The 14,681-nt window shown below is 35.1% G+C and overlaps 1 protein-coding gene across 2 annotated transcripts in view; it reads left to right on the top strand.

Moving 5' to 3' along the window:
- The window catches only part of LOC146880836 (putative disease resistance RPP13-like protein 1), a 46,227-nt gene extending 32,511 nt beyond the window's left edge, over nt 1-13,716 (top strand). The window contains exon 2 of one of the 2 annotated variants that reach the window (XM_085668978.1): nt 10,587-13,716. In XM_085668978.1, coding sequence (XP_085525104.1) covers nt 10,587-13,639 — 3,053 coding nt within the window. In that variant the 3' untranslated portion in view covers nt 13,640-13,716. Of the gene's footprint in view, nt 1-10,036 lie in introns of those variants that run through there. The other variant, XM_085668976.1, reaches the window with a different exon arrangement.
- The last annotated feature ends 965 nt before the right edge of the window (nt 13,717-14,681 follow it).

The following is a 14,681-nucleotide window of genomic DNA, read 5'->3' as shown; positions in this document are numbered from 1 at the left end:
AGTCTAGCGCAATGCCTGCAGGGATGTATACTCTTTTGCCTGTTGCTTCCACCCCTATGGATTTTGTCTTGGGGCTTCCAAAAACTTCTAGGGGTGTTGACTCTATATTTGTGGTAGTGGACCATTTTTCTAAAATGGCACATTTTATACCATGCCACAAAGTAGATGATGCTAGCGACATAGCAAGGTTGTTCTTTAGAGAAGTGGTTTGCCTCTATGGCTTACCCAAAACAATTGTGTCTGATAGAGATGCTAAATTTCTAAGCCATTTTTGGAGGACCTTGTGGTCTAGGCTAGGAACAAAACTTTCTTTCTCTACCTCTTGTCACCCACAAATTGATGGGCAAACCGAGGTAGTCAATAGATCCCTTTCCACATTGCTTAGGGTTTTGCTTAAGGGGAATCATAAATCTTGGAATGAGTATCATCCCCCTATTGAATTTGCTTACAATAGAGTGGTCCATAGCACCACCAAACTCTCACCCTTTGAGGTAGTTTATGGTTTTAACCCATGGAGCCAAGTCCGCACTCCACCCATGTGCCTCCTTCATCCAAGAGAGTGTCTTTTTTTCCAAGTCTTCATCCAAAGGCTAGGAAGATGCCTCCTTCTCCAAGCCACCATCCAAGGGTGATGATTAAAGCTTCTCCTCCAAGCTTGATCTAAGGGCCAAGAATTAGTCTAGCTTTTAGGCTCACATATAAAAGCCAAAAGTATACCATTTGTACATTTTTAACTCTTGAAATTTCTAATAGAATGTTTGTGTTGAGATCACTCCACTCTTCTATTAGTTTGAGAGCATACATGGCTAACATTCTCCTTCATCGCCTCTAGCCACCTTCCATACCATAGCTCCACTTCTACTCTTCATTTTCACCAAAAACTTCCATTGTCGAGAGCTCTTCTTACTCTTATCTTCATTTCCGCTGCATTTCATCTACTTCTTGGTGTCTTCCATGATCTCCTTCCTCTCTTACACCAAGAATGTCCATCAATATAACTTTTAATTGAAATTGATTCTTCAATTTTGTTTTAAATGCATATAACTTTTTATTGAATAACTATTTCTCCAAATTACACGTGACACATCTTTATCTTAAAAAAACCATTTTAATTAGTGTTTGCATTCTTAAATTATTCACAAAACTCTGCTAAGGATACATCCCTCACACTCAGACATATTTGTGAGTGTTTTGATAACATCTCGCAACCTTGATGGACGTCTATCAATTGAGGAGCTTTAGAATATTGAAAATTCACTGGATGCATTAAAAGCATATTTGAAGAATAAAACTAAGGATGTCAACCGGATGGGTAAGAGTACGAGTAGTAGCTTTACCGTACCCTACCATTTGGATAAATATTTGTCCTGTATCCATACCCATATCCGTGTGGGTATCCGTTATGCAGGTACCTACATAATTTTTTAATATTAATGGATATCCACAGGTACCTTACAAAAGAAAATTTTAATATTTCATAACATATTTTAATCATAAATTGAAATAAAAATACAATACATAACATTCATAAATTTCAAACAAAGTGAAAATTACCCATTTAAATAGTGTTGAATGACAATTTACAAAGAAATGAAGATTTTTGTAAAACCAATTGATAAAAAACAACTCATTCAAAATCAATGTCTTAATGTTTTAATCATGTTTTTTTAAAATTTTTTAATTTAAATTAGAATATAACGGGTATAGGTATCCACGAGTATGAATACTATGATATCTGTACCCGCCCCATTAACATTCGGGTATAAAGAATATTCGTACCCATTACTCGTGGATATCCATTTACAATATATCAATTTCCTACTCGTTGTAGGTTTTATCCGCAGATATCCGCGGGTACGAAATTTTTTCATATCCCTAAATAAAACACTTCTTGTGAAGCTAGAGTTGCGATGTCGATGGAATAGGGACTCTATTGATTAAAAAAAGAAGAGGAAGTAATTAAAAATCTGCAACCTTTAGAAAACTTAAAGGAGTTGGCAATCTTTGACTATGGTGGGAAACAATTTCCAAACTGGTTACATTTATTATCGAACTTGGTGTCCTTAGAGTTGGATGGATGTGAATCTTGTGAACGTTTACCTCTTCTTGGACTTTTGCCATTTCTAAAGGACTTGAATATTGCTGGACTTGATGGGATAGTGAGTACTGATGCTGATTTTCATAGGAACAACTCTTCTTCATTTAGGTCCCTACATAGTTTGGTGTTCTCCAATATGGGACAGTTGAAAAAATGGGAATGCAAAGCAGGTGTTTTTCTACGTGTACAATATTTTACTTTAATTTCATGTCCTAAGCTGAAAGAACACTTGCCAGAGCAACTTGTTTCTTTAGAAACACTGGAGATTAGAGACTATCAACAACTTGAGGCTTCCGCTCCCATGGCTCTACATTGGTAGCTATATGACTGTGGAAAGTTGCAATTGGACTGGGGTACCATGAAAGAGCTCAACATGAAAGCACCATTGCTGGAAATTGTTGGGTCCGACACTCTTGAATACTTGAACATTACCCTAGAGTCAATCAGTGATGATTGTGTCTTTATGGATCTTTCCACTAGATTTCTTCCCAACACTCAGGTTGCTTGATCTTAGTGGATTTCCTAATCTACAAATGATTATGTTGGATGACGTTCACAATCATCTATAGGATGTGACAATCAAAAAGTGCCCTAAATTTGAATCATTGCTTGCAAATATGCAAATGTTGTTTCCATCTCTCAAGTTTATATGGATAAAAGACTGTCCAAAACATGAGTTGTTTCCTGAGGGAGGTTTTCCTTTAAATCTAGAGCGTCTAACAATAATGAGGTGCCTCAAATTTGAATTATTGTTTGAAACATGCATATGTTGTCTCTAAAGTCAGTATGCATAAAAGATTGTCCAAAACTTGAGTCGTTCACTAAGGAGGTTTACCGTCAAATCTTAAATTTATGAGACTCAATAATTGCATTCAGAGACAATCCATTAAACTAGGTAGGGGTGGGCAAAAAATCTAATTTTCTTGATCCAATCTACTTTTGCTCCCATCCAATCCATTTATAATCCATTTTAATGGATCTGGATTTCAATCTAATCTACATTTCATATATTTTATGGTTTGGATATCCATTTTATAAATCAAGATTTTTAAATATGGATAATCCAAAAAATCCAATCCAAATTTTCAATTTAAATTTTTAGTTAGGTTGGATTAAAGGTTGAGATGGACTAGGCTAAATTCAGACTTGGATGGGCCTTGCTCGATGACCTATACGGATCGAGCAGGCCTGACGACCATAAGAGGTTGGGCGGGCCTAAAGATATGAACGGGCTAGGCGGGCTCGACAAACCGAACGAGTCGATAGGGCCCAACGATCCGGAAAATTCGAGTGAGCCCGATAACCCGAACGAGGCAGGCGGACCCAATGACCCGACGAGCCAGGTGGGCCTGAAGACCCCATCGGGCCAAACGGGCCCGAAGACCCCAACGAGCCAAGTGAGCCCGAAGACTCCAACGGGCCAGGCATGTTCGAAGATCCGAACGGGCCAAGTGGGCTCAAAGACCCAAACGGGCTAGACAGGACCAATGACCCGAATGGGTCAAGCGGGCTCGAAGAACCGAAAGGGTCAGGCGGGCCCAAAGACCCGAACGGGTCAGGCGGGCCCGATGACCCGAACGAGTCAGGCAGGCTCAAAGAATCGAACGGGTAAGGCGGGTCCGAAGACCCGAACGGTTCAGGCGGACCCGAAGACACAAATAGGTCACACGGACCCGAAGACCCAAACGAACCAGGCAGGCCCAATGACCAAAACAGGTCAGGCAGGCCCGAAGACCCGAACGGGTAAGGCAGGCCCAAAGACCCAGATGGGCCCGACGACCCGAACGGGCTCGAAGACCCGGACGGAGCGGACGACCTGGACGGGCTCGGCGACCTGGACGGGCACGACGACCTACACGGACCTTACGACCCGGATGGGCACAACGACACAAACGGGCCGGACGACCCAGATGGGTCAGAAGATTCAGATTGACCTGACGACTCGAATGACCCAAACGAGCTCGACGACCCGGACGGGCCCGATGACTCAGACGGACCCAACGACCCAAACGAGACTAACGACCTACACGGACCTTATAACCCGAATGACACAATAACACAAACCGATGTGACGATCCAAACAAACCCTACGACCCAGATGGGCCCGACGTCCCGGATGGGCCCTATGATCCGGACCGCTTTAAAATTGTAGTGGGCAGCAACCAACTTAGAGAAAAAGGAGAAAAGGGACATGAACATAATAAGCACGCTTCAACATAATTACTTCTGATAAAAAAATAATTGGGGTTTGGAAATTTTTTATCATATATCTTAGAAAAATGATCAAATATGTGAATTCTGGGATACTTCTTGGGATACTTCTTAGTCGAAATACATAGGTACATTTGTTTAATTCTTTTAAGTAAAATATATTTTTGTGATAAGATAATATATTTGTATTTTTTTTACATGTTTAGATAACTTCAATTTCAATGCTATAATTATTTATTTGAAATAAAAACATATACATTTTTCAATCATAACTAAAGTTTTTCTTTCAATTGTAATCTATATAATAAAAGGAAAAAAAAACGCTTAACCCTATAAGATTATGATTAACTACACTCACATCCTCCGATATTAAAATAGATAATTATCTTTGTTACATTTTTAATAAAACTATGTCCATGTTCTTTCTGGTTTTTAAATAATTAACTTCTTTATATTTTTAATGAATGATATTCGTTTTTTCTTATAATTTTAATAAAATGACACTTACCTTCCTTCTTTTATTTAAAAGTATTATATTAGATTAAATAAAATTCAGAGAAAAATAAAAATTAAAGTTTTAAAATATAAAAATAAAGAACTTTTCAAATTATTTCAAATTATTTTATTTTTTTTCAAGTGTAAAAAATTACAAGGGTAAAAATGTAAAAAATAAAATAATTTGAGTATTTTTATGCTAATGGGTGAAACTATATTTTGAAGTAGCAAAAAGCAAATTTGATTGATACTTCAAAATTGATTGATACTTCTAGTATCCGGTATGGAGACCGAGTTTGTTTCTTATTTTGAGACTACGTTACATGATACATATATATATATATATATATATATATATATATATATATATATATATATATATATATATATATATTTATATTTATATATATATTTGAAGAGTTTTATATATGACTTTAGAGTTCTGGTATTGAGCATAGTAGAACTGAGTTAATGATTGTCGATCCTTTTATTAAAGGCATGTTATTAAAAAAATTTAAGGATCATTTAGCGCGAATGGTACTTAGTTCCATGTTATGACAATCATTATTTTTACTTTGATAAAACTCTTTTTCGACTTTTTATCATTTTGTTATGCACATATTTATTTATTTTAAGAAATTTCGTTTGACCCCGATTAAACATATGGTTTACTCATTATAGTTAAGAATATTTGATGAAAGACTTGATATAGTGTGATACATGAGAGATAATACTTACTTTTGGAGGACTTGTCATCATGATCCTTGTATTTTTTAGTTTCTTATATTGATTGATAATGGGATAAATGGACTAAATGAGAGAATGTTGAAAATTTCTCAAGTGTGTGATATGTGGAATAATATGAGATATTTACATGGTCAAATATTTCCATAGATGTGTTCCATTTGTCAATTAATTTATAATTGTTACATAAATTTTGATATTGTAATCACATATAATTGACAACAATTTATTATGGCAACTACTTTACCATGGGCACATAATTCTATAAATTTTAAATTTCACATGTATTTTATGCTTTGGGTCATCAAATTTGCTCTTTTCCACCGTATATTATACCATCAAAGTTATAAAAGTTTAGAAAGTAAGGGTTTGAAGCTTTTATTCTTTTTTCGCATTAGTTGTACACAACATTTTGTATTTTTTAATATGATATTATTCATCACATATTCTAATTCTCCCTCTCGTTAAGTTAAGATAAAAGAGTCCAAACTTGTGAATCTTTGCTCAAAAGTTCTTCTTAACATAAACTTTATAAATAGATCTGTCAAATTTTTATATGAACTAATCATTTGTATATCTATAAAATCTTTTGGATATCTATATTACATGAGCAGTAATTATTGTAAATATTCCTGGTAATATTTATAGCATGAACAACCATAGTGAAAGGCATGGAGCTATTTTTCAATACAGATGTATGAATTGAAAGACCATTAGATGCTTTGAAATATCAAATGTGTATGATATCTTATTTGTTTAGAATTCACATATGTCAAAATTTTAAAAATATGATAATATATATATATATATATATATATATATATATATATATATATATATATATATATATATAATTTTCTCTTAGATGCTCATTATGTATGTATTTAAACCTTCCTTCCTCTCAATACTTTTACTGTCTGTAACGTCCCATTTAATTTAATACGTAAAATTAGAGGAAACGCCACACATAAGATATTATAACAATGCAGTCCTGGGGTTCTCAACATCACCCCTACAAAACTAGGCACACCACGATGCCAACAAAAGCAGGATAACGGTTAACTAAAAGTTTAAAAATCTAATAACCACGAATATAGGGGCCATAGCCCTCAAGAAGCATAAAGTAAAGAAGTATAAGATCCAGCCCAGATGGCTAAGTAGCGGAGTCGCCATTTCCTTGTTGACCACGAGGACCTCACCCATCTGCTCCCATCAATCAAGTTGATGATCATCGCAAGAAAGAACAGCCACATACAACACAACCATGCAACAAAACGGGTAAGCTAGAGCCAACAACATATGCATCATACAGTCAAATATATTTTCATCATCTTACATCCATATGACAACCAAACATGTTATTTCCCTTCATTCAATACACTACGACTTGACTCGACTCATCCGGATACGTATAACTTAGTCGGATTCAGCGGACACTTGCACTTGTGGTGGATACCTCTGCTCAACCCCGAGCTGCTCACCCCCGAGCTATGTGTTACAAGTGTTTCATTGAATCAATTTCTCTCACCACAAGGTTAGCCCTTAATGAATTTCAGGCCTCCTGCTACTCTCACCACAGGAGTCAGTCCGCTCTAAGTGAGACTAACTGGCCCCTTAGAGTGTCAGGATGCAGTCCTTACCTTGAATCCTTACTTAGTTATACAGATGGGACACCACCATGGGCACCCACTAACAGGGGCCATGGAATTACGTCCCGACCACTGAAGCGCAACCCTGAAAGTCTCACCTAGAGGCCCCAAGGAATTATGCACTGACACGGACCAACATACATATACAACCAGGGATTTATTTATACATACATTGCACATAAGGTTTCAACCCAAATCCCATAACAAAAACTCCATTTCTCATATGTTGAATCATTACCAACTCGTTATTCTCTATCATGAGTAAGGTGTTTCTCCTCATGCCAACCATACCAAAGCTTTACCAACCACCGAGATTCATTATTGTTCATGCCAAGTTTGTGACCCCACACACATACATATGTAACCAACTCATCATATACAAGTCATGTAGAGATCATGTCAACTTTCATGCCAAGCCCATCATTTGTAATTCAGGAATCATACTACGTATACCTCATACTCCATTATATACATATCACTCATCATACATTCATACCCAACCAAAACAGATCATTAAGACATAAACAAACATCCAATCGCAGCACTGTCTCGCCCAGCACCTCGCTCAGGCTGAGGGGTCTCGCTCAGGCGAGACGTGCTCGCTTAGGCGAGCCCCCCTTCGCCTAGGCGAGGGCTCGAAAAGGAGAATAGGAGCACTTGCGGGATCTCGCTTAGGCGAGACCCCTCTCGCCTGGGCGAGGTGCTCGCTCGCTCAAAACGTCGAGCTGGTCGCCCGGGCGACCTTTCGCGCAAAAGCCCTAGGCGAGCTCCCTGTTTATCTCGCCTGGGCGAGACGGACCCGCTTGGGCGAGATTTACAGATCTCGCCACTGGTTCGTCGGGACAGCCATGTTTTTCAAACCAAGCAAACCCATAGAGTGTTCTCACGCATTAACCAGAAGGATTAAACCATACAAGCAGTAACCCACTCAAACACAGACCAAAACGACTGGAAACTAAGAACTCTAACTTCCCGTACTTGGAAAAAGGGCTAATAGTTGAGTTCTTGGACACGAACACAGACTATAGCAGCTCCTAGAGTAGTTTAGCGAGGCGGGGCGGAGCTGGCTTGAACAAGCGCGGTGGAGGCCAAAGATTGAGCCCTAGCGGAGGTGATTGCGGCTGCTCAGAGGGCTTGGGAGATCTGTTTCAGCAAAGTGAGAGTGAGTGTGGAATTAGGGCAGACCTAAGGGCTTTATATGTTGGGCCGGCCTCAGGCCCACTTACAAGGGCAGCCTACTAGCTTTTAGGGCAGAAATAAAAATGGGGGTCTTACACTGTCCCATGTTAGAACCATTGTATTGTATCATTTATTATCATTCTCGAGTGTATAAATGAGTAAACATCATTTCTTATAAAGCATTGTAAATTTTAAACATATTTAGATGATACTGTTTAAAAAAAATTGTATTGTCACAACTTTTACTTCACTTTTCTAATGACTTTAAATTGTATATAGTTATATTCAATAATCACGCTTGAACATAATTACTACTAATAAAAAAACTATTCATGGTTTGGAAATTTTTTAACATATATGTCGGAAAAATCAAATTGAAAAAGTTTGGTCAAGAACACAACCTACAACTTTCTGTATACCGATATTGTTATTCTGATATGAATTCTGGGATACTTCTCCTTAGACGAAATACATAGGGACATTTGTTTAATTCTCTTAAGAATAAAATACTTTTGGGATAAAATAATTATTTAATATCTTTTTACATATTTAGATAACTTCAATTTCAATGGTATAATTATTTTTGTAATAATTATTTATTTCAAATAAAAATGTATACATTTTTCAATCATAACCTAATACACTAATACTTCAACTTGAGTCAAGTTATATATGTGTTTAATATATATATATATTTATATATGATACTTTATAATACTTTTCTTATATTATTAATAAAATATCTAATTTATAAAATAGTAGTGCTTTTATAATGATAATAATTTATATTTTTTATGTTGTCAATTTTAATATATATGATTTTAATTTAAAATCAGACAAAAACATTTATATATTTATTATATTTTTAAAAATTATCCGTATATTTTTTTTATATTTATATATCAAATATAATATTTTATTATTTTCAAAATGAATGGTCGGACATATATATCGGTACTACAATGAATTTTTTTATTATATTAAGATTATTTTTCAATATTTATTATACTAAAAATATATTTTACCTTTAAAAATAAAAGTACCGTCTTTGTTATATTAATTTTTTAAAATTTTAAATTAAAAGTTGAGTCAATAATTTGTGTATATTTATTTAGATTGTTTAGTGGTATATCTCGTCAATAAATAGTCTTTTACTGATCAGGATAAATAAGATCATTACTCAATAAATTCATAAAATTAATTTTTTTTTTTGTTTAGAATAGTTTTAATCTGAGCCTTCCTTTCATTTCTTTTTGTCAAACTCAAATCATTGGACTATAAATTATGGACAGTTTTAAGGGTTTTCATTTTAAAATGTGACAATTATAACACATGGGTAGTTTTTATTTATCTTATGTATTGTCCTTATTTATTCCCATCACCACAAACTAAACCTTTTAATATAGTAATGCAAATGTATTGTGCAACTTGATCATTTTGATTACAATACAAGCGTTGACTTTTGTAATGATATTTTTAAAATATATGATAAAAATTCAAAATTTATAAGTGTGTACTTGGAATTCAACTCACTCTTTCAGATAATAATAATAATATTCATTAATGAATACAGCTGTTGAAGATTGCGATCTGGGAAAGACTAAAAAATTATTGTTTGACTAAGCAACGAAGAAGAAAATGTTATCGAATATCTTATTGTCACTTTGATTACTCCATTAACCTCTCTTGCACCGACTCATTGCGAAAACCTAATACTGCACTTGAATCCATTCATCGTTGTCTTACCATGGCATTAGCACTTGTTGGTGGAGCTCTTCTTTCTGTTTTTCTTGACGTTGCATTCAAGAAGCTAGCTTCTCCCCAAATTCTCGATTTCTTTCATACAAGAAAGCTTGATGAGGAGTTGTTGAACAAGTTGAAAACCAAGCTGAACTCCATCTATTCTCTGGCTGATGATGCAGAGAGAAAGCAGTTCACGGATCTAAATGTCAGAAACTGGTTGCTTGAGGTCAAAGAAGTTGTTCTTGATGCAGAGGATCTCTTGGATGATATACAAATGCTCTCCAAAAGACAAGTGGATGCTGATTCTGAATCTCAAACCTCTACATGTTGTACGTTCAAGGTACTCAATTTCTTCAAATCTTCTCCTATTAGTTCATCTAATAAGGAAATTGAGTCTAAGATGCAAAAAGTCCTTGAAAACCTAGAATTTCTCTCAAGTCAAAGGGGTGATCTAGGATTGAAAACAGGTAGGGTTGTTGGATCTAGGTTGAGCAATGAACTGCCACAGAAATCACAAACAACATCGTTGGTTGTTGGAACTGACATTTATGGCAGAGATAATGATAAAAAACAGATCGTTGACTGGCTGATATCTGACACCAACAATTCTAACCAGCCATCAAGACTTTGTATTGTGGGAATGGGCGGGCTGGGTAAGACCACACTTGCCCAACATGTATTCAATGACCCAAGGATAAACGAGGCTAAATTTGATGTCAAAGTCTGGGTTTGTGTTTCAGATGAATTTGATGTTTTTAAAGTATCAAGAACAATTCTTGAGGCTGTCACTAAATCAACTGATGATAGTAGAGATTTAGAGATGGTCCACACAAGATTAAAAGAAAATTTGACTAAGAAGAAATTTCTTCTCGTTTTGGATGACGTTTGGAACGAGAACCAACGTAATTGGGAAGAAGTGCAGAAGCCCCTCATGTTTGGAGTCCAAGGGAGTAAGATTCTAGTCACTACACGTAGTAAGGAAGTTGCTTCTACCATGCAGTCCGAAGTTCACTCCCTAGAGCAATTACCAAAAGATGATTGTTGGAAGTTGTTTTCTAAATGTGCATTCCGAGATGATGATACTCAACAAAATCTAGAGTGCATGGAGATTGGCAAGAAGATAGTTGAAAAATGTAAAGGACTACCTCTAGCATTGAAAACAATGGGAAGTCTATTATACAACAAACCATCTATTTCAGAGTGGGAAAGTGTGTTCCAGAGCGAAATATGGGAATTTTCACAAGAGCGTTCTGATATTATCCCTGCTTTAGCAATGAGCTATATCCACCTTCCTTCTCATCTGAAGGTCTGCTTTGCTTATTGTGCCTTGTTCCCCAAGGATTATATGTTTGAGAAGGAGCATTTGACGCACTTGTGGATGACTGAAAATCTCCTACACCATCCTTCAGAAAAAGTTTGCCAACAATACTTCAATGATCTACTATCAAGATCCTTCTTCCAACAATCAGGTGAAAAGGAAGAAGTATTTGTGATGCATGACCTTCTAAATGATTTGGCAAAGTATGTTGGTGGAGACATATACTTTAGTTGGGAAGTTGATCAAGAAGAGAAGATACAAAAAGTAACTCGTCATTTTTCAGTTGAACTTGGATACAATCAGTATTTTGATGGTTTTGGAATCTCATACAACACAGAAAGGTTACGTACATTTATGTCAATAGGTAGGACAGTTGATTCTTTCGCCCATTGGGGTGTCAATATGTCGGTACATGAGTTTTTCTCTAAGTTTAGGCTTTTACGAATTTTATCTCTTTCTCATTGGTCTAACATTAAAGAGGTACCTGACTCTGTTGGAAATCTTAAGCATCTCCGATTGTTAGACCTCTCATATACTTTACTAAAAAAACTTTCTGAAAAGATATGTTCACTCTCCCACTTGCAAATATTGAAGTTGAACTATTGTAGCGATTTGGAGGAGTTGCCCTTAAAATTGCATTTACTCACCAATTTGTGTCGCCTTGAATTGATAGCGAGTAATGTGAAAAAGATGCCATCAGGTTTGGGAAAACTTAAGAATCTTAAAGTAGTCATGGAATCCTTTAAGGTTGGCCATGGCAGGGAGTTCGGTATTCAACAACTTGGAGAGCTCAACCTTGATGGAAGTCTATTAATTGGGGAGCTACAAAATATTGAAAATTCAGTGGATGCATCAGAAGCATATTTGAAGAATAAAACACTCCTTGTGAAGCTAGAGTTGCAATGGAGAAGGAATAGGGACTCTATTGATTCGAAGAAAGAAGAGCAGGTAATTAAGAATCTGCAACCTTCCAAAAACTTAAAGGAGTTGTCAATCTTAGACTATGTTGGCAAACAATTTCCAAACTGGTTACATTTATTACCGAACCTGGTGTCCTTAGACTTGGATGGATGTGACTCTTGCAAACGTTTACCTCCCCTTGGACTTTTGCCATTTTTGAAGGACTTGAATATTGCTGGACTTGATGGGATAGTGAGTATTGATGCTGATTTTTATGGGAGCAACTCTTCTTCATTTAAGTCCTTGCAAAGTTTAGCATTCTCCAATATGGGACAATGGGAAAAATGGGAATGCAAAGCAGGTGTTTTTCCAAATCTTCAAACACTTTATCTACATGATTGTCCTAAGCTGAAAGGAGTGCTGCCAGAGCAACTTGTTCCTTTGAAAAATATACAAATTACATATTGTCAACAACTTGAGGCTTCCGTTCCTAGGGCTCTAGATTTAATCGCTCTAGATTGTGGAAAGCTGCATTTGGATTGGGCTACCATGAAAAGTCTCATAATGGAAGTATCATTGGTTGAAATTGTTAGGTCTGACACTGTTGAATACTTGGACATTACCCTGGAGTCGATAAGCGATGATTGTGACTCTCTAAGGATCTTTCCATTGGATTTCTTCCCAACACTCAGGAATTTGTATCTTAGTGGGTTTCCTAATCTACAAATGATTACACAGGATCACGTTCACAATCATCTCGAGGATATGACAATCGAAAAGTGTCCTAAATTTGAATCATTGTCTACAAACATGCATATGTTACTTCCATCTCTTAGTGACCTACACATAAAAGACTGTCCAAAACTTGAGTCGTTTCCTGAGGGAGGTTTACCATCAAATTTAAAATTTATGACACTCAACAATTGCTCTAGACTACTTGTTGGCTCACTGAAAGGAGCACTCAGAGACAATCCTTCTCTCGAAAGCTTGTACATTGATAAAGTGGATGTAGAATGTTTTCCTGACGAAGGTTTGCTTCCACTCTCTCTTACTCAACTAACCATCTCTGATTCTCCAAATCTACAAAAACTGAACTATAAGGGTCTTTATGAACTCCTATCTCTTAAATCATTGACTCTTGATAACTGCCCCAACCTTCAATGCTTACCGGAGGAAGGCCTTCCAAAATCAATTTCATATCTTCACATAGGTCGTTGTACTTTGCTGGAACAGCGTTGCCAAAAAGAAATAGGCGAATACTGGGAAAAATTTTCTCACATTCAAGACTTGTATATACACTAGTGATGGATTTGTTTTAAATAGTTCGGCTACAATTTATTTTCTTTTTAATATGTATATATCAACTATTTTCTCTTTTGTTGATAGTCCTGCAAAAAGCTTCTAACAATTCACTCATTTCATCAATTTTTCTCTTTATAGACTATTAGCTTTACAATAAACTCTGTCCACATTAAAAATTGGAGAGAGCATCCAACAACTTGAAGAAAAAAGAAGAGAATAAGGGACGCTTCTTCTCTCTTACATTCTAACCATTGCATGATTTATTATTTATTCTCAGTGTATATATGAGGATATACCCGAATCGATGGTAAACATCATTTCTTTAGATATGGTGGTAAATTTCAAACATAATTAGATGATACTGTTTTAAAAAAATTATACTGTCACAAATTTTACTTCTCTTTTCTAATGACTTTAAATTGTATATAGTTATATTCAATAATCACGCTTCAACATAATTACTACTAATAAAGAAAATTATTTATGGTTTGCGGGATACTTCTTCTTAATCGACGTACCATTTAATTCTTTTAAGAAAAATATATCTTTCTGATAAAATAATTAAATAGTATTTTGCTACATGTTCAAATAACTTCAATTTCAATGCTATAGCTATTTTTGTAATAACTAGTATGATATATATATATATATATATATATATATATATATATATATATATATATATATATATATATATGAATTAAGAAAATTAATATAATTATTATTATATTTAAATAAATAATTTAAATAAAATTTTGATAATATGAAAAAAGTTAAATAAGTGATTACAGATATTTTTATTTATTTTTATTACAAATTAATTAAAAATAAATAGTATTATTTTAATATTTATTTTTTATGCTAATACAATAGATTATACAAAATACAACTAAGAATATCAATACTAATAACAATAATGGATTACTAATAATAATAATAATAGTACTACAAAGAATAAAAATAATAATAGTATGTGCTCCTCCATGCTGTACTACACATTGAAATGAATTAAAAAAAAAATTAAAAGAAAGTGCAAGTAATT

Source organism: Vigna unguiculata, chromosome 11 (assembly GCF_037176805.1).
Source record: "Vigna unguiculata cultivar grain cowpea cultivar isolate G323 ecotype 2 chromosome 11, ASM3717680v1, whole genome shotgun sequence".
NCBI lineage: Eukaryota > Viridiplantae > Streptophyta > Magnoliopsida > Fabales > Fabaceae > Vigna > Vigna unguiculata.
Note: the sequence above shows the minus strand (reverse complement) of the source record. Positions and strands in the feature narration are given on the sequence as shown.